At 42.5% G+C, this 19,338-nt stretch overlaps 1 protein-coding gene across 1 annotated transcript in view; it reads right to left on the bottom strand.

Annotated features, from left to right (window-relative positions):
• Positions 1-605: 605 nt before the first annotated feature.
• The window catches only part of LOC126249726 (uncharacterized), a 77,853-nt gene continuing 59,120 nt past the window's right edge, over positions 606-19,338 (bottom strand). The window contains exon 3 of the mRNA XM_049951407.1: positions 606-929. Coding sequence (XP_049807364.1) covers positions 834-929 — 96 coding nt within the window. The 3' untranslated portion in view covers positions 606-833. The remainder of the gene's footprint in view (positions 930-19,338) is intronic.

Below are 19,338 nucleotides of genomic sequence, written 5' to 3'. Positions count from 1 at the left end.
GATCAGTTGCAACAATTGTGAGCCAGCTCGCCCCAAGAGAGGATGCAACTGCTTCATGGTGCTCTTCCCAACCGCATCAGTGCAAGCATCCAGGCTAAAGGGAGTGCAACGTCATACTGGTAAGTGGGATCATACTCACAAATTCTTTTTAAATTTGACTAGATTGTAATCAGTGGAGTAACATCACATATCTTCTCAACCCCTTCTGCGTGCTACACTTTTTTGTCAGCCAGTGTTTAACACGGGCAGCAACTATCCTGTAGTACTTCAGTGGGGGCGCATTCAAAATTATGTCTGGATCTTAGGATGACACTCAAACCAGGATAGAAAACTTGCTAGATATCACATATAAAGGCGTCAGTAATCGGAAGCTCTTCGAAAATCCAGAAAATATCATTGTTCTTCACAAGTGTTTTGATATTACGTGTGAACAGGTGGAGCCTCAGTTATTTCATTTACGGTTACTTTGGAACCAAAATAGCTGTCATGGACGATGCGGTGTTTTCTTCAAGTAGATATTTCTTTTTTTAGCTCCAAACTTCGTCTAGAATCATGGGTAAAGGTATTACTACTTAATCAAACACAAAGAGTAAGTGCTGCGAAGATTAAAAATATGTTTTAGCATTTTAGCTTTAATAAATAAACCATACAGCACTGCTAAGTATTTTACAGGAAGCAATTCTGCAGTCAATCGCTGTCACGATTGTAAAGGGAGTAGGGGGAATACAATGGGTATATCATTACAAATCATAATGAGAAGGTTAAGGAAGAAGAGAGAGCGCGGCGGAAGTGGTGTGCCAACACTGGGGCGGCGGCGGCGGCGGCGGCAGGCGTCACTGCGCGTAGTCCAGCTCCGGCTCGCCGGCCAATATCCAGTCCAGGCGACGCGGGGGCGCCATGCGAGCACTCGGCCGCTCGCTCTCCACCAGCTGCAACACAACGAAATGGCCGCTGCTCTTACACAACCTGGACTAGGGCCAATCAGCGAACAATGGCGAAAACTCAGAATGTAACGCACCCTAAACAACTGAATCGATATCTGAGGAGCAACAACCAAAGCATATCTCAATAAGCTACTGTTTCGTAAAAAAAAGTCATCTTACAAATATTGTGTCTTGACAATTGTTTTATGATAAATACATGTTGAGGCAGCTAAGACAGGCCACTCCATATAAGTACACTACTGGCCATTAAAATTGCTACACCACGAAGATGGCGGGCTACAGACGCGAAATTTAACCGACAGGAAGAAGACGCTGTGATATGCAAATTATTACATTTTCAGAGCATTCACACAAGGTTGGCGCCGGTGGCGACACCTGCAACGTGCTGACATGAGGAAAGTTTCCAACCGATTTCTCATACACAAACAGCAGTTGACCGGTGTTGCCTGGTGAAACTTTCTTGTGTTGCCTCGTGTAAGGAGAAGAAATGCGTACCATCACGTTTCCGACTTTGATAAAGGTCGGATTGTAGCCTATCACGATTGCAGTTTATCGTATCGCGACATTGCTGCTCCCGTTGGTCGAGATCCAATGACTGTTAGCAGAATATGGAATCGGGGGGTTCAGGAGGGTAATACGGAACGCCGTGCTGGATCCCAACGGCCTCGTATCACTAGCAGTCGAGATGACAGGCATCTTATCCGCATGGCTGTAACGGATCGTTCCGCCACTTCCAGATCCCTGAGTCAACTGGGGACGTTTGTAAGACAACAACCATCTGCACGAACAGTTCGACGACGTTTGCAGCAGCATGGACTATCAGCTCGGATACCATTTCTGCGATTACCCTTGACGCTGCACCACAGACAGGAGCGCCTGCGATGGTGTACTCAACGACGAACCTTGGTGCACGAATGTCAAAACGTCATTTTTTCGGATGAATCCAGGTTCTGTTTACAGGATCATGATGATCGCATCCGTGTTTGGCGACATCGCGGTGAACGCACATTGGAAGCGTGTATTCGTCATCGCCATCCTGGCGTATCACCCGGCGTGATGGTATGGGGTGCATTTGGTTACACGTCTCGATCACCTCTTGTTCGAGTTGACGGCACTTTGAACAGTGGACGTTACATTTCAGATGTGTTAAGACCTGTAGCTGTACCCTTCATTGCCGGCCGTAGTGGCCGTGCGGTTCTAGGCGCTGCAGTCTGGAACAGCGAGACCGCTACAGTGGCAGGTTCGAATCCTGCCTCGGGCATGGATGTGTGTGATGTCCTTAGGTTAGTTAGGTTTAACTAGTTCTAAGTTCTAGGGGACTAATGACCTCAGAAGTTGAGTCCCATAGTGCTCAGAGCCATTTGAACCATTTTCTACCCTTCGTTCGATCCCTGCGAAACCCTACATTTCAGCAGGATAATGCACGACCACATGTTGCAGGTTCTGTACGGGCCTTTCTGGATACAGAAAATGTTCGACTACTGCCCTGGCCAGCACATTCTCCAGATCTCTCACCAATTGAAAAGTCTGGTCAATGGTGGCCGAGCAACTGCCTCGTCACAATACGCCAGTCACTACTCTTGATGAACTGTGGTATAGTGTTGAAGCTGCATGGGCAGCTGTGCCTGTACACGCCATCCAAGCTCTGTTTGACTCAATGTCCATGCGTATCAAGGCCGTTATTACGGCCATAGGTGGTTGTTCTGCGTACTGATTTCTCAGGATCTATGCACCCAAATTGCTTGAAAATGTAATCACATGTCAGTTCTAGTATAATATATTTGTCCAATGAACAACCGTTATCGCCGGCCGAAGTGGCCGCGCGGTTCTGGCGCTGCAGTCTGGAACCGCGAGACCACTACGGTCGCAGGTTCGAATCCTGCCTCGGGCATGGATGTGTGTGATGTCCTTAGGTTAGTTAGGTTTAACTAGTTCTAAGTTCTAGGGGACTAATGACCTCAGCAGTTGAGTCCCATAGTGCTCAGAGCCATTTGAACCATTTGAACCAACCGTTATCAATTGCATTTCTTCTTGGTGTAGCAATTTTAATGGCCAGTAGTGTATATCCAGAATGAGTAAATGCATCGAGATGCGGTTTTCGCAAGTTATAGTGGACAATATGACGAATTTCCCAATGTTCGCAAATAATTTTTATCGTTTACAGTCGCTGAATTATGGCACCGGCTTTTTTTTTCTAATTGAACCATACAGGGTGATTCAGTTCCCCCTAGCGATGGGTTTTACGCAACCCGCAACGTCTTCAAAAATTAGACACGAGATTTTTCATATTCTCTTGCCTGCTACATGTGAACTATTCGTCCCACAGAAAAAATGAACGGGACCTTTCTGCAGCATATTTAATGTCGTTAAATTTTATACTGAAATACGTTTTCACTGAAAGCCATGGTTTTCGAGTAATCAAGAAAAACGCGTTTGAGGGTCACATCTGTAAGTTTTTCTCGAATAATTCGAAAAATACGGCCTCTAGTGGAACTTATCGCAGTATAAAATTTGAGTACATTAAATTTGCTACAAACAGTTCCTGTTTATTTTTATTGTAGGAACAATGGTTTGCACATAGCGAGCGAGAGAATATGCAAATCTTGCATGTGGTATTTGAAGACGTTGCGGGTTGAATAAAATCCATCGGTACGAGCAGTTGAATCACCCTTCCGTGGAATTTGAAAGAAACTTCTAGGAGAAATTCTACGACATAACATATACGGGACTTGATCAAACAGTATCAAGATAACAGCGCCGAAAGCCATTGTCCCGCCATCAGGAGAAGAGGTTCCACAAACATACTAAATGTAAGCAAACACCTAACTCAGGTACGGTTCTCGTGTCTTCCAGTGCGCTAGAAGCCCACCAGTCTGTGTTCTGCTGTTGTAACAATCAGGTAACTTTAGACATTCACAATGTATGCGAAAAAGTGGATATAGTTTATGGCAAATGTCGCCGAACTATTAGAAAAGCTGTAATTCCGAAGATATGCCGCTGCCACAGTTATTGGAAGAAAATCCACTGGACATAAAGCAATCAGTGTGGTATCAACAACACGGATGTCCCTCCCATTCCACAGATGTAATGGCAGACCCTCTTAACAGAACATTTAGAGAGCATCGGAACGGTCGTTCAGAAAATCCAAAACGGTCTTCACATTCAGCAAACTTACCACTTCTATACTTTTATCTATGGCGAAATATAAAACAAGAGGTCCATTAGAAAGCACCGACGACTTCCGAAGGAATAAAATGCCTCTAACACGGGCTTGTGCTGCCGTTTTACTCCAGGTGAAAGTCAACGTGCAGTATTGTTTCTCCAGAATCACCTTACCGCGTGTAGCAATGCTCAAGGTCAACGTTTTGAACACTTAAATGACTACCGTGATAATAAACACACGAACCGTACCTTAGTTACGCGTTTGTTTACATTTAGTATAATAGGGCAGACGTTTGTAGAACCTCTTCTCCTGATGGTGGATAGTGGTTTGCGGCGTTATCATCTTAATATGTCGTTGAAATTCTCTAAGTAGCTTGTTTCAAATGCCACAGAAAAAAGTATATGGTTTCATTAGAAAATAAAGTCGGTGTCGTAATTTGGCGACTATAGACGATAAAAATTACTTGCACAAGTTTCGCCATATTGTCCGCTATAACTTGGTGAAAACCACATCTCGAAATATTTCTGATTCTGGATATATTTGAGGGGGGGGGGGGGCTGGACTCTGACCGAAATCACTTGTGCTGTTAAAAAGAAATATACAGCAGCTTCACGTGTCACAATATGCCATTTCTAAAAAAAATCATTATTAGTATCATCATTGTTATTAACACTACATGCGTGTTTATATAGTGGTTGGACAAAAATATAAAAACACCGCGAGAAAAGCATGTTTGCACATAAACGAAGAAGCTAGCCAAGCTTGCAGGTGGCGCTGTTGTATTTCACCACGAACGACACCTGCGCAATGCCCGCAATATGCTACAACTGTCAGTCGTGTTCATAATAGTGTTCTGTATAGTTATAAGTGCATTATTTCGGAACTAAGTGAATTCGAATGTGGACAAATTGTTGGTGTTCGTATGGTGCGTGCTTCCGTAACCAAGGGAGCCAAAGAGTTTGGTGTTTCAAGAGGCAACGTGTCGAACACCTATACTGCATACAGGAAAACGGAAAAACATCATCCGCTAAGTTAAAACGTGGACGAAAGTAAGTATTGAGTGAATGTGACAGACGGGCACTGAAGAGAGTTGTGACGAAAAGTAAGGAGGACGACAGCTGCAAGAACCACTGCAGAACTGACTGTCGCAGTCACGAACCCTGTCCAGCCCTAACACAGCACGAAGGAAGTTTCATAGGGTGGGAACTGAAGGACAAGCTGGAATTCCAAACCCACACATCCGTGAAATAAAAGGAAAACGTGGTGCCGAAGCAATAAATCCTGCACTATGGAACAGTAGAAAAAAGTAATATGGTCGAATTAGTCTTATGTCACACTATTTTCAAGTTATGGCCGAGTTTACGTCTGGTTACTTGAAATTGCCACTATTTTGGAGGAAGAATGGTACGAAATTTCGTTCAATACCATATAAGACCTGTATCATAGATTCTCAGACAACTGGAAGCTGTTTTGAACGCCAGCGGTTTTCCTACACCGTATTAGGCATGGTAATGTGTTGTGTTTTTTGTGTTTCCGTATTTCTGCCCATCCCCTGTAACTGCCATATGTATTCTTATTAACTACATACTATGTAAATTTTTTGTTTATCTGGTTGTATTCTATATATTACACATTTCACTACTTGTATTAATTACCTATGAATTTATTAGTTTTATACCGAAAAAGAAATACTATGGAAGTTGGATAAATGTTTATCAATATTCTTGCCACATCAGATTTGATTATAAAGACAATCTTCCAAGTAATTCCTCCGTAAAGAGTTAAATGTTCCACTAATAGACCATACGATACTGATCTTTATGTTAGTGCGCATATTTTCATCATTCATTCCGAAAGAGAGAGGTTTTAAACACGCTGACAAACTGCCTGTTAGCTTTTGCCTCTAGATATTCGACCGACGGTTGTTTGATGACTTTTGTGACTTTTCGAGAGCACAAGTGGCTGGAATTGTCAAAGTTTCACCCTCCACTGCTGAACACCAGAAAAATCATCAACAAACGTCGGCCGAAGAACCCAAGGCAGAAGCAACAGATAACTTGTCTGTAAGTGGCCACAAAAGCCTCAACGATTTTAAACACGCTGTTATTACATAGGGCTAAAACCATTTTGCAAATAAATTTGACACGACAAGAATACCGAGAAACATTTATCCAAGAATGTTGTTGTGAAAGTTGTTATATGAAATTCTATCTCAACTAGGTAATTATTTTTTTCTTTATTGTGATTTCATTCCGTGCCCCATATGGGGGAGGGGAAGGGCTGGCAGTGGCACAATCCGCCACTCTTCAACCGAGTGACATGACAGCTAATAAAAGGAGAAAACTATACATATAAAGGCGTTAAAAGGGGGACATAAAAACAGAGTAAGGGGAGACAATGGAGGAAAAATGTACACTGACACGGAGACATACATGATGGGGCAGTTAAAAAAAGTCGACACAAAGTAAAAAAATACAGTTGGCGATTCGTAGAGTACATAAAATATGCTGAAGTCACATGCATAGGTTAAAAGTTGGCCACAATACTAAAACACTCCGGAACAAAGAGACTTTAAAACCACTTTAAGAGACGACTATGTAATTACTGAAATTCTGTATAAGCTGATCTTGCTCCGAGGGTAAAAATGTTATCTCTATCACGAGGTACGAGATGTTCTAGCTTTCTGGCGCTTAACATCTTGGTGCGGGCAGGGAGTGCGTAGTCGGTCTCTGTTTAACCACCGCTTACGTTAGTCAGTTTTGAATGGTCTTAGCCGTAGGAAGCAGTAAAATGCACCTACGAATGTTAAAAATACCTCGAATGGAAGAATATGAATGCAAGCAAGCCACATTGATGTTCACTCCAAGGTCTGGTGATGAATGATTGAATTATATACGGTGGAGTGGATACGACATGGTACTCATTGTAAAGTCGTGTTGAGCTGCGACACGGCTTGCTTCGGACGATATAAAGATGCTTCAATCTGTTGACTGGAAGATACATTATATTTTTCAAGTATATTGAGGCGCGATCATTTATCGTTACTTTTGGTTTCAAAACGAGAGCTTAGTATTAGTTCTTTTTGATTGTCATATTTGGTGTAAAATGTATTTTGATCACACACTGCTTTATTTTTTCATACTTAATGTCTGCGATTGTGCTCTTTGGCAAAATCTTTATTTTCCAGGTTCATTTGCAGTATATTTGCATGCGTCTTCGTGTCACAGTAATACTTCAATTATCGCAGTTTCATTGTGGTGACTACAGTAAAGTTATTTTCGCGTAGTTAATCTTCTAACATGAGAGCCACAAACTACAGTAGCAGTTTCTTGAATGCTTCAATAGAAGGAATTCTCCTATTTGTTACCACTTCACGAAGGATCTTGATAGGAACACATAGTTATGAGTTTCTTTCTTCAGACCTTTGTAGAATGTTCTTTCAATAAAAACTGAAAAACGAATGATTTTCGGACGTATATTTGTCTAGACTTTTCTCGTTTTCTCGTTTTAAACTTCGAAAGTTCCCAAAAGTGTATTTCAGATACTGTATTTTCTTCTAGCAAATAATGGAATACAGAATGGCAAGCCATTGACATCCTCAATCAACTACGAACGATGGGACCACTACGTTAAGGAAATTGGCCTCTTATGACAATCGGCCTTCCAAGCTCAGATGATGTAATCGAATATATAGGGTGATTCCGCCAAATGGCGTTCAGCTGCAGAAACCCATCCCTGAGAGGATAAGGACTGTGGACAGACGGGAAACTCTAGTGGGTGGCACATATCCACAACTTCCCGGAAAATCTGAATGCGACCACTTTTACAATTGGAATGTCGTTCACAGTATCAGTTATACGATGAAAATGGTTTATTTCGCATACTTTTATACTTTGATGCCATTTGATATAATACGATATAACAACGAGGACTAAATGAGGTGTCCATTCCAGAATCTCATTGAAAACTATGCAACGAGCTGCAGATTATTATACTCGCATCGCTTGCTTATGAAACTTATACCCTGTACCTTGGTGGGCCCGTTATCCAAATTTGACGCTTTAGACTTTTTTCTGTGGGGAAATCTGAAAGACGCTGTGTACAACGACATACCAACTGCACCCGATGATATGCAACGACACACTACTGCAGCCTGCTCGGATATCTCTGCTGAAATGCTAGCACGTGTGCAGCAGTCGTTCCGTACCACACTGGAAGAGTGTATTGCCGCTGACGGTGGTCATTTAGAACACAACCTGTGATGGTCAGGTGTCTCGTTACTGGTCAGAATCCACATAACTTATGTTGTTCTTTAGCGCGTGCTATCACAGGTACTGAATAAGTGTCGGTGTGAGAGCTTTTCAAAATAAGATATCTCGCAAACGACTCACACCAAAAGACTACAATAAACACCATTGACATTCTAATTTACCCTACTTTTAGTTTGTTAATGTCAGTAAGCATTCTTCTGTTTAAAAACGTGTATGTTTGCACAAAAAATACACTTTAGAAGTATTATTACAATCTTGTGATTGACTAACAATACGAGCCCGTGACTACCACTCTATTCTGTGAAAACCGCACATAAGTAGCACTTTCAATTTCCGCAGTATTTGCGGTGAAAGTTTTAGGTGATCCACCTTGTATAACAGTTCAATGTTTTAATGTTTCCATTTCTTAAAAGTAAGGTTTAGATGTGGTTCATGACCTCGTCTCGTTGGTGCCGTGGTCTAATTGAACAGACAATAAAATAAATAAATGAAAATAACTTACTGCGAGTTTTGTAATTCGTAATTACGGTAGAAGTAGACTTTCCTTTCAAACCTACAAAAAGGAGCGGCTGTTACTTTCCTGATATCTCGGTTTATCGCAGACACACGTCACTAATAACAATGCTGTATAGTTCCTTAATTATATATGTGTCTCATTCTTTCTCAGACGTACACAGTTGACCTCTTGAAGCAATACGTTCAGGTTTTTATTCCAAAGACTTAAAAAAGAAGCACGGATTTTTTAGAAATCTGTCGTTTTAGGAGCCAGACAATTTTTAATCCTACTCAACGAATTGTTCTTCACAGAAACACAGAAACAAATTTCAGTGACTTGAGCCACATAGTGTTTCTGAAACTCCGACCTTTCGCTGTAAATACAGCTGCTATTGTAGCTTGCAATCACGTGGCAGAAAGGCATCCTCTCGACTACGTAATTCCCACATACGGCTGAATAGTGATTCGTATATAACTTTAGTAGGCAACCACATGTTATCAGTGAACTATGCTTTGGCGAATGTCGGCCAGCTGAAAGCGGCTGACGGTTGTAATCGCTATGTGAAAATGACTTTGCATATGCTCTTCTGTAGACAGTAAGTGTTATCACAGTTACGTTGTCATTTAACAGGTACAGGGGGCACGCTATTTCTTAACAGCAGCACAGCCTTCACTCCCCCCACTCTTCAGCAAATGATTGGCACGTGTCTGCAATACTGAGTTTAGTTTTCAGCGTCTCTGTGAGTGAACGAAATGACTCGTGTCGAATATCCCACACCTTTGTAGTCAAGGTCGCTAATGCACTGTACTTTAGTAACCGTCAACTCTGAGGTAGGAAGTAGACTTCTATTTGGTCATAACGGGTTTAAGATTTCATCCCTTAGTTCTTGATCTCTAAACTCTGTGCCAAATTTCTGGATTGGTTCAAATGGCTCTGAGCACTATGGGACTTAACATCAGAGGTCATCAGTCTCCTAGAACTTAGAACTACTTAAAACTAACTAACCTAAAGGCATCCCACACATCCATGCCCGAGGCAGGATTCGAACCTGCAACCGTAGCGGTCGCGCAGTTCCAGACTGAAGCGTCTAGAATCGCTCGGCCACACCGGCCGTCCAATTTCTGGATTAAATCATAAATAGCTCTGCAGTGTCTTATATAGAGAGTATGTGAGTGTGTGGTGTCTGTTCTTTCGGTCATGTCTTAAATAACAGACAACACGCATTCATATAACTGATTCGCCTGGATGGGCAATAGATCTGCATTCTTCACTGCGGATGCGGAAGTACGGCCAACCTCCTACGGGAATCTCAGAGTCGTAACCATGGACGAAGTGGAAAGGGGCTGCGGATAGGTTGCGCTCGGTGGGAGTGTAGGTTGGCCGTGAAGCGTGGCGAGATAGTCCGCGGAGTGGGCGCCGTAGTTAACGCACCTGCTTGATAAGCAAGAGATCCTGGGTTCGAATCCCAGTCCACTACATGTTTTCGCTGTTGCCGCTGATTCCGCCTAATGTCCTGGTGCAGCTGACACCAGAAATTCCTTTCCTTTCTTTTAATCCCCCCTCTACCCTCAATTTACATTATATAGAGACGGTCTATGTCATTATCGATGGCGAACCCACCGTCGGACGGAGACTCTTGGTGCTTTCAAGCGAATGAGAACGAAGGAATGATAAGTGTAGTTTAACGTCCCGTCGACAGCGTGGTCGTTAGAGACGGAACATAAGCTCTGATCACGAAAGGAAGGGGTAAGAAATCGACCATGACCTTTTCGAAGGAAACATCCATGCATTTGCATGGAGCGATTTGGTGGAACCACGGAAAACCTAAATGTGTAGGACTGGACGGGGATTTGAGCCGACTTCCTTCCGAATACGAGCCCAGTGTGCTCTCCACCCCATTCGGTTTGGAACAAATTGGCTACGAGCTATCGACGAGTAGCACCCCTACTCCGCATCATTAAAATAACAAGACAAAGAATACAATATATTTCGCAAGCGAGGGGCACTGAAAGAGCACCTGCATGTTCACGGACGTTCCCTGTGCAAAATCAAGACCAACACTACGAGAAATTCCTGTCTCATGGAAGGCGGTCGGCTGCTGAGGCTCCACAATCGCACTCACTCTTGCACTTTCTCGTCCGACTGACACCGACATCTACGCATATCTTTCTTCAGGTTATCAAAGATGTGAAAATTACACAGTGAAAGATCCGGGCTATAGGTAGGATGTTGCAGTGTTTCCAACCAAATCACGTAAGTGCAGTGATATCGTCCTCTGCGCGCAGGATATATCCAAACCATCGCAGACAGCTTTCTGGCATTTTCTTCTGGCTCGGTGCGACCCCGAAACGTTTCCCTGCAAATTTCTGAGTTGAAATAATTAATTAAACTTCAGAGACGCAGTACACCGGTGTCCAACATTAAAACAACAAACCACTGTTTCCCCGTCCTTGTGTCTAATTCACGATATAATCATACAAAGCGTCGATAGATGTCCGTACGTTCCTGTTCTGCACGGAAGATGGTGTTCTGCCCAACGGACAACCACGCCAACGATGACGTCAGGGCATCTGTCAAACGGGATAGTGTTTGCCGGGTAGTCTCACATCCACAATCGCTGTGTACACGGTTACAGGCGGTGAAGTACGGCACATTTATGACTCCTACCAGGTCCTCTGCGGTTGAGGGCAATGAGAAGAATGGAAGCAAGACAATGGGAAACTAATGTGGCCCTGTGACTTAATGTGAATCATTCTGTTGTTTTTCGGATGTGGCGACAGTTTATAGAGATCGAAACTGTATACCGAAGACCAGGGCGGGGCCGACCACGTGTAACATCAGAAAGATAGAACCGTTATTGGGCTGTAAGTGCACGACGGTACCGTCTTCGTACTGCACGGCAACTGGCATCTGGCCTCGCAGCAACCACTGTACGTGTTGTAGCGAGGCAATCGGTATACAGAAGGCTTCGGCAGAGTGGCCTTTATTGTCGGAGACCTGTGTGGTTCTGACGCGTCTTCACAGAAGGGAACGTCTAGATTGGAGCCATCAAAATGCTACCTAGCCGAAACATTGTGGAAAGAGACTGATATCGAGGACGATACCTAATGGTGTGCGCAGGGATTATGTTGACCACTCGAACACCTCTTCATGAAACTGTACTGTTAAATCGGCAAGGCTTAACTGATGTCTGGTGTCGTGACGAGATCTTGGGACCTCATGTGCGGTTTTTGCGAGGTGTTGTGGGCTCACACTTCGTACTGATGGACGATAATGCTCGACCTCATAGAGTAGGCATGGTTGATGTTTTCTTGGGAACGGAAGATGTTGCACGCATGGCATGGCCTGCTCTCTCTCCAGATTTGAATCCCATAGGGCACGCTGTATGCACTAGGGAGACGGGTTGCATCACGTCAGCATCCACCAACCACTCTCCAAGACTTGAGAACAGCGCTGCAGGAAGAATGGGCGTTATTGCCTCAACATGAGATCGATGGCATCATTCGCAGCATGCCCCGTCGTTTGTTAGGCCTGTATTGCTGCCAGAGAGGTCACACCCCATACTGAACGCATTAACCAGTTGTCATAATATGTGTATAAATCCATTAAGTTCGAAAAAAAGCGAAGAACATTTTTGTCTACCGCTATGCATACTGAAGTTGTTGCGTTCTGTGTTCTTTATATTGTTTCTACTTTACTATCATCTGATTATACTGTTTTGTGGCAAAATAAGCGCAACCTTGTAAAGTTTCCGTTTGTTGCCTTAATTTTGGACACCAGTGTAATACTGAAGTTTTAAATGTTAATTGTATTACTGCTGCGAACAGCTTTTCCTTAATGTAATTCTTGATGTTTTTCAAGCACAGGGTGTTTAAATACAAATTTATCCGGTTTCACAAAACTATATTGTAACATGAATAAGGATAGAAACTTAGAATGGATTTTAACTTCCGAGTCGAAACTAAAAGTTTACCCTGGCGCCAGTTGTAAACTGATAGTTGATGCGACTGCCGGTAGGGGTCTTCCAGTTGCAGCTTGCTCGCTCGCTCATTTACTGCCCAATGTGCGAGAACATGTTGAAAACTTCATTTTTCAACAGGACAGAGAAGCAGCGCACCTGCAGGTATATCATTTCGTAACAAGGAGCTGCCTCAACGATGTATCGTCAGACAGGGGCATGCGGATCTCGCTTTGCGCCATTGTCTTCCAAGGTTACATGACCCCACAGTATGTGATTTTTTCTGTTTCTCCTTCCAACAACTTTGTGTAAACGCTGACACCTCTTAGCTGCACCAGTGAATGCAGTGACTCCAGAAATGCTCGTATAAGAATGGGACTGGTTTGATTGTCGTCAGGATGTTTGCCACGCATCTGGTGACGAAAGTATGGACATTTGGGAAAGGTTAACTTTGATTCTGAACGGTTCAAATGGCTCTGAGCACTATGGGACTTAACATCTGAGGTCATCAGTCCCCTAGAACTTAGAACTAATTAAACCTAACTAACCTAAGGACATCATACACATCCATGCCCGAGGCAGGATTCGAACCCGCGACCGTAGCAGCAGCGCGGGGCCAGACTGAAGCGCCCAGAGCCGCTCGGCCACAGCGGCGGGCGATTCTGAACGCATTTGTAAAAAGTTCCCCAGCGATGTATGTATAGATATTTCCTTCTGAAACTGAATGGCTATTTTAAAAATAAGAACTCCGTAGTCCGATGCTTAATTTAAAATGGATCCCAAATTTAGATGGTCATTCATGCAGAAGAAACAGTTTTGTAAAATCGGGTGAAACAGTCCGTCCTCGTGTAAATCTATGATTTATAATTGCAGTTTTCCTTTTTTCTGTCATTATATAAATGCAATCTGTATGGATACTGTAGGCATCGCTTTTTACACGAATTAAATAAATAAAACTGTGCAAGAAATTATGAAAGTCACCCACACGACTTTCATTCACCACTTCACATGCTATGCTGAGGCGAATGATTGATTATGAATAGCGTACATAATATCATGGAAGTGAGATGTCAAGTTCGAACAAGAACTAATTATTAGCCATGGTATAGAATATTGGTCTTAATTTTAGCAGTTGCTTATATATGTGAGTGTAAGCCTTCTGTTCGACGTAAGTCCTACGTTAAGCAAATAATGAGGAAACTTCCTGTCATAACTGAAATGTAACAACGACACGCCGTTTAGCCGCCAGAAAGCTTGGAACTTACAGTTTCCACATAGCCTCTCCACAAAATACTACTCACAGTCTGACGGTAGTCCGAACAATGGGATCTACGTTTATATAGTCAGTCAGGTAACCAGTACCATATGGTATGTACTGATATATTCATCCTTCTATACTATATCAGTTTAAGGACAGACACATATGCAATCTTTGATCATGCTTATCTGTTTGCTGCCTATTCCCTGTCCTATGCGCTTTCAGAAACAAAGGAAGGATAAGGTTTAAATGGTTGACTACGAGATCACTAAAGACGGAGCACGACCTCGGATTGTATTAATATTTGGAAAGATATCGGCCGTGTTCTTTTCTAAGGAAGGATCGCAGCATTCGTTTTATTCAGTTTAAGGAAAGTACGGAATATGCAAACCTGAATGCCTGGAAGTTTGAACCCTGTCCCCTGCGAATGCGGTAGAGTATGCTAATCACTACAACAGCACACACGGAATGTGCAGTTTTATATGTCAAGCTTTCTCACTAGGTATGTAAGAAGATGTAGAAGTTTTATGTGTAACGAAAATATTGAAAAAATCAGAGATGTATCTTCAAGACTCGAGAGATAGAATCAATTTGTAAACTGCAGAACAAACGCACTGAAAGCGGAAGTGGTTCAACGTTGTGTAAGCCGACGGTAAGACATCTTGACCGGGTCGGTGCGTGTGAAGGGGGCGGGGAGGGGACGAGGGGGAGGAGCCTTCGCAGTGTGAATGTGAATTTGAGAGCAGCTCTTCCACTTGATGTCGTTGTTGCTCACATCATAACGAGAATTTATCTCAGGAAGTATGTACTATGCAGCTTTCACTGTCTCAGTAGTAATTTGTAATTCATATTTCCAAGGAGATGTCTACCAAAGCGTGAGTTGCTGCTCCGTGAGTTTCCCTTTGTTCACAGGATGACATCAAGTTCATTGTGACACTAAAGCGTTCACACACATCTGTAGGTGTAATGTGTGGTGTTGAAAATGCAGAAAGAATAAGCAGAATGCTACTGCAGGTCAAAAACCATTATTCTTTTTAGTTAGTACTCATTACTGATAGAGAAATGTAATTTAATGATACATTGCAGTCGTTGGGGCTGTTTCTTTGATCAGTCTCTAACATTGCCCATTTACCCACTATGTATTAACTCAGTTATTCTTTCTTTCTTTCTTTTTTTTTCTCTTCTGCCTACGACTCACTTGTAACCGAGTGATATGAAACATTGGCTAACACACTGGACTCGCATTGGAAAGAATCGGGGATTTAATCCCAGTCTGGTCGTCCTGAGTTAGATTTTCTGCAGTTTACAGACCTGTTCTTGCCCTATGAGTGCTTGTGGCCCTTCGGTATTGTCTTCGTCGTCCGCAGGACGTTAAAAACTAATCTTTGAACTTTCCTTCCTTCCGTAGGTAATACCGGTACTTATCTCATTGCTCTTCTCCGAATTTTCTCTATTTTTTCCAATAAACAAAACTCAGAGACAATTTCAAAATCAGGGACAGTATTCAGAAGCGTTAAGCGATGTGTTTCTTAGCCACTTCCTTCATGGATGAGTTACATTTCCTCAGTATTCTCACAACGCAGCTCAGTCTAGTATGTCGCTTCTCCTCGGAAAGAAATATGTGGACATTCCCTATGAATTCCTTCCGGATGGGTAACCCGTAATGTTTGACTGGTGTGTATGTTTTAATTACTTTACCGGTGACGATTTAGTTACACAAGAGCTTCAAGGGATTGGAAATAACAGCCAACTAGCTGTAAAATACAGGATTATTAAACCTTGACCATGGTTTCCACAGTTTCAAAACTGTCTTCTTCAAAAGGTATTGCAGTTAGAATCACATTAACTGTATCCAATGTGGGAGTCGCTGACTCTATCTAGTACATGTGCGTGTCATGCGCTTAATCACACAAGGTGGGGCCTTTTCATCCGTTTACGAGAATTGCATTCCGTTTGATGACAACGCCAATTAGATTACTTTTGGTTACATATATCGACAAACTATAGCCCTTAGACCATATGTTCATCATCTAGAGATGTTCCTTCATTTATTATACATTATTATTATTTATTAAAGTGCCATCGGCCTTGCAGCCGTGGTATCACCTGTTCCCGTCAGATTACGGAAGTTAAGCGCTGTCAGGTTTGGCTACCACTTGGATGGGTGATCGTCCGGGCTGCCAAGCGCTACTGGCAAGCGGGGTGCACTCAGTTCTCGTCATGCCAATTGAGGAGCTATTTGATTAACGAGTAGCGGTTCCGATCACAAAAGCTGACAACGGCTGGGAGAGCAGTGTGCTGACCACATGCCCCTCCATATCCGCACCCAGTGACGTCTATAATGTGAGAATGACACGGCGTTCGGTCGGTATCGTTGGCTCTTCCAAGGCCTGCTCGGATGAAGTTCAGCTGATGTGTTAATATAATCCTCCTGCATACTTGGTCATCTCTGAAATGCCCAAGACCCTTACTGGTATTGTTTAAGTGGTCGTTCATATATTTTGAAGACCAAATTAGGTACACAACAAATTCATGAGAATTGTTTACAATACGTCAAATAAAGTGTGCACTGTAGGATACCATGGTAACAATGAACTTACAATAAAATTGTTGAGCTATTTGCTCTTACATGGCATAGACCAGAGAGTTGGGCAACAGGTAACACCAAAGCTTACTTGCATTGGAAATACACTCCTGGAGACAACGCTGCAGTATATCTTACGCTGCAGTATATCTAGCATGGATCATACGCGAAATGACCCTGTACGTAGGTATGTGGATGTTGAGATGACAATAAAATAGATAATTAAAGCGAAACGTCTATTTCGGTAGGGACACCTACAAATGACGAACAGAAGTAGACGACTGAAAACCATATATGAGTGAGTACTTCCAGACAGGGGGAGTTGATTGCGTCCACCTAGAATCCAGTATGAGGGCTTTTGTGATGTGATGACTGAAACAGCAATACGAGAAGAAGAATGTAAGATAAGAGGATATACAAATTGTAAACGCTAACTGATACCTAGACATCTGGGCAGCAGAACTACGCTCTTAGTGTCTAAGAAATTTGCTGCTTAATAACTTTATCTTAAAATTTCGGATTCACTCAGTGAGCATAATATCATAATACAAACCGTCTAATTTTACAGAGTCGACGCCTTTTTGCATTAACTCCTTTCTCGCGACCATTTTCTTAACACAGAGAGATGCAGCTTTCTGCTTTTTCTGCTGTGCGCCAAGCACGTACACAACTTTCAGTGGGAATCTCTCCAGTTTTGCGGCGCACTTGCCATGGAAATTGCGATTAGTCACAAAAATGTTCAAACAGATCTTAAGACCTTTCTCTCGGGAGTAAGTGTCTAAAGCGTGCCGGCTGATTTTGCGTACGGTCTAATTCTACACTGATAAGAAAGGGGAAGGCAGTACTTTCGCAGGAGAAATTTCTTGCGCTGACTGCAGAGAAAAATGCTCAGGCAAGAACTGAGAGCGGGAGGTTAATCGGTTTTCCACATTAACTTCAAGGACACTGTGCCGGAAAGGAAAGGTGCGATTAAGGAAAACGAAAATAAACCATCCCATCTAATCAAAGGACAAGCGCATCGAGGTTATGGAATTGCTGTATGTTACGATGAAACTGACTGATTTTTCAGAAAATCTCATTTACAGGTTGTACTTCAAATGTACCTCTAACAAATAAAATTACACATACAAGTATCTCTGAAAGATTTTACTTATAGACTACAGGTTATACTAAAATATGAAAGTCTTGCATATTAAGAGAGTACGCCAGATTGAGCGTACGATTAAATGGCACAGCGACTGTTTTCATTTGTAGATCAAACTCCAGCACAAGCAAGGAGGAGACTGTGGTTTGTCTGAGGTGTTTTCCTTACTATCGAGGAGAAGTCGTGGGCATAACAATGATATTCGTATCGGAGCTTTGATTATGATGTGGACATGTATCAAGCCTTCTGAGTGTGAAGATCGGTGTTGGAGATGCAAGACACAGACATAAGATAATCTCGGGGGGACGTTTTGTAGCACTAAGTTTTTTACGTGTATCACGGGCACAGGTGTACCACCAAAGAATTTACGTAGGTAGGAGGACTAGAACGAAGTCACCTTGCCTTGTGAGGACTTATGGTTACAAAGGCTGATAGTAGCAGCCAGTAAAATAACATGCTTACTACACTGACCTCCAACACCTAACCTTTGAATGAAGTAGTGGTTCTTTCAAAGCATGACTCGCATAAGAAAGGAAAACTCTACCCCAAAATGTTGCAAACATGCTTTTAGTGCATCGAAATTCAATGATATTATTTTAGTGTTCTGCACTTGCACCACCTGAACGTTACCTTTAGGCGCTAATTTGAAGAATATAGTTAATATCGAAGCACGTTAATATACTGTGGACTACTAACTTCAGAGATGCGCTGAGTTCCTACGACTGAATTTCATAAATGTCATGACACTCCCATATGATAAAGAAAGACTCAATATTATATTGTAATGTTCAGTCAATACACACTGAAACTACAGATGACTGCACACGTAAATAAATTGTATAAAATTCAGAGCATACTTTAGACAGGCGATAAATTATCGTATCAGTTAGAGTTAAATCAGACGACATCAAGCTCCATCTCGTCACGAAACTCCTGGCTCTAATATATTAAAAGAGTCATGCCCTTTACTAACAAAATTTTAGAGTTCTCAGAAGAAAAGTGGTAATCATCCGGCAATGTTATTTTTAAACGACAAAGATGAAGTGTGGTATAGTCTCTAATGGGACGCTGATTCCAGAAGGGTAGGCAAGAATCGACCGCGTCCTTGAAGAAACCTTCCTAGCATGCGTCAGAAACGATTTTTAAGTAAACTACGAAATCAGCATGACCACTCTTGCTTAATACTTCGTTAACATTGGGTCACATTGCTCAGTTCCAGTTTTGGTTACGCATCCATGTATCAGCTAATATAACGGAAGCCCCGTAAACATCTACAGTGATAATGACGCTCTCGCCACAGCAGCGACAATGAAACTTCGTACCTGTTGGAGGCAGTCTAGAGGTTTGCTGGAGACAATAGGGTATTGATTTTACGAGGACTGGTATGATGTTGCTAATACGTCTTCGCCGTTAATGAAGCTGCAGTAATGAGCGACGCACATAGCTCAGGTTTCGGTTTTGCAAGAGGAAGAGATGTCTACAGCTAGCCAGAAAACCAGTAATAATCACTTCTCCTTCTT

Source organism: Schistocerca nitens, chromosome 3 (genome assembly GCF_023898315.1).
Source record: "Schistocerca nitens isolate TAMUIC-IGC-003100 chromosome 3, iqSchNite1.1, whole genome shotgun sequence".
Lineage (NCBI taxonomy): Eukaryota > Metazoa > Arthropoda > Insecta > Orthoptera > Acrididae > Schistocerca > Schistocerca nitens.
The sequence above is the reverse complement of the archived record's forward strand: the minus strand, read 5'-3'. Positions and strand labels throughout refer to the sequence as shown.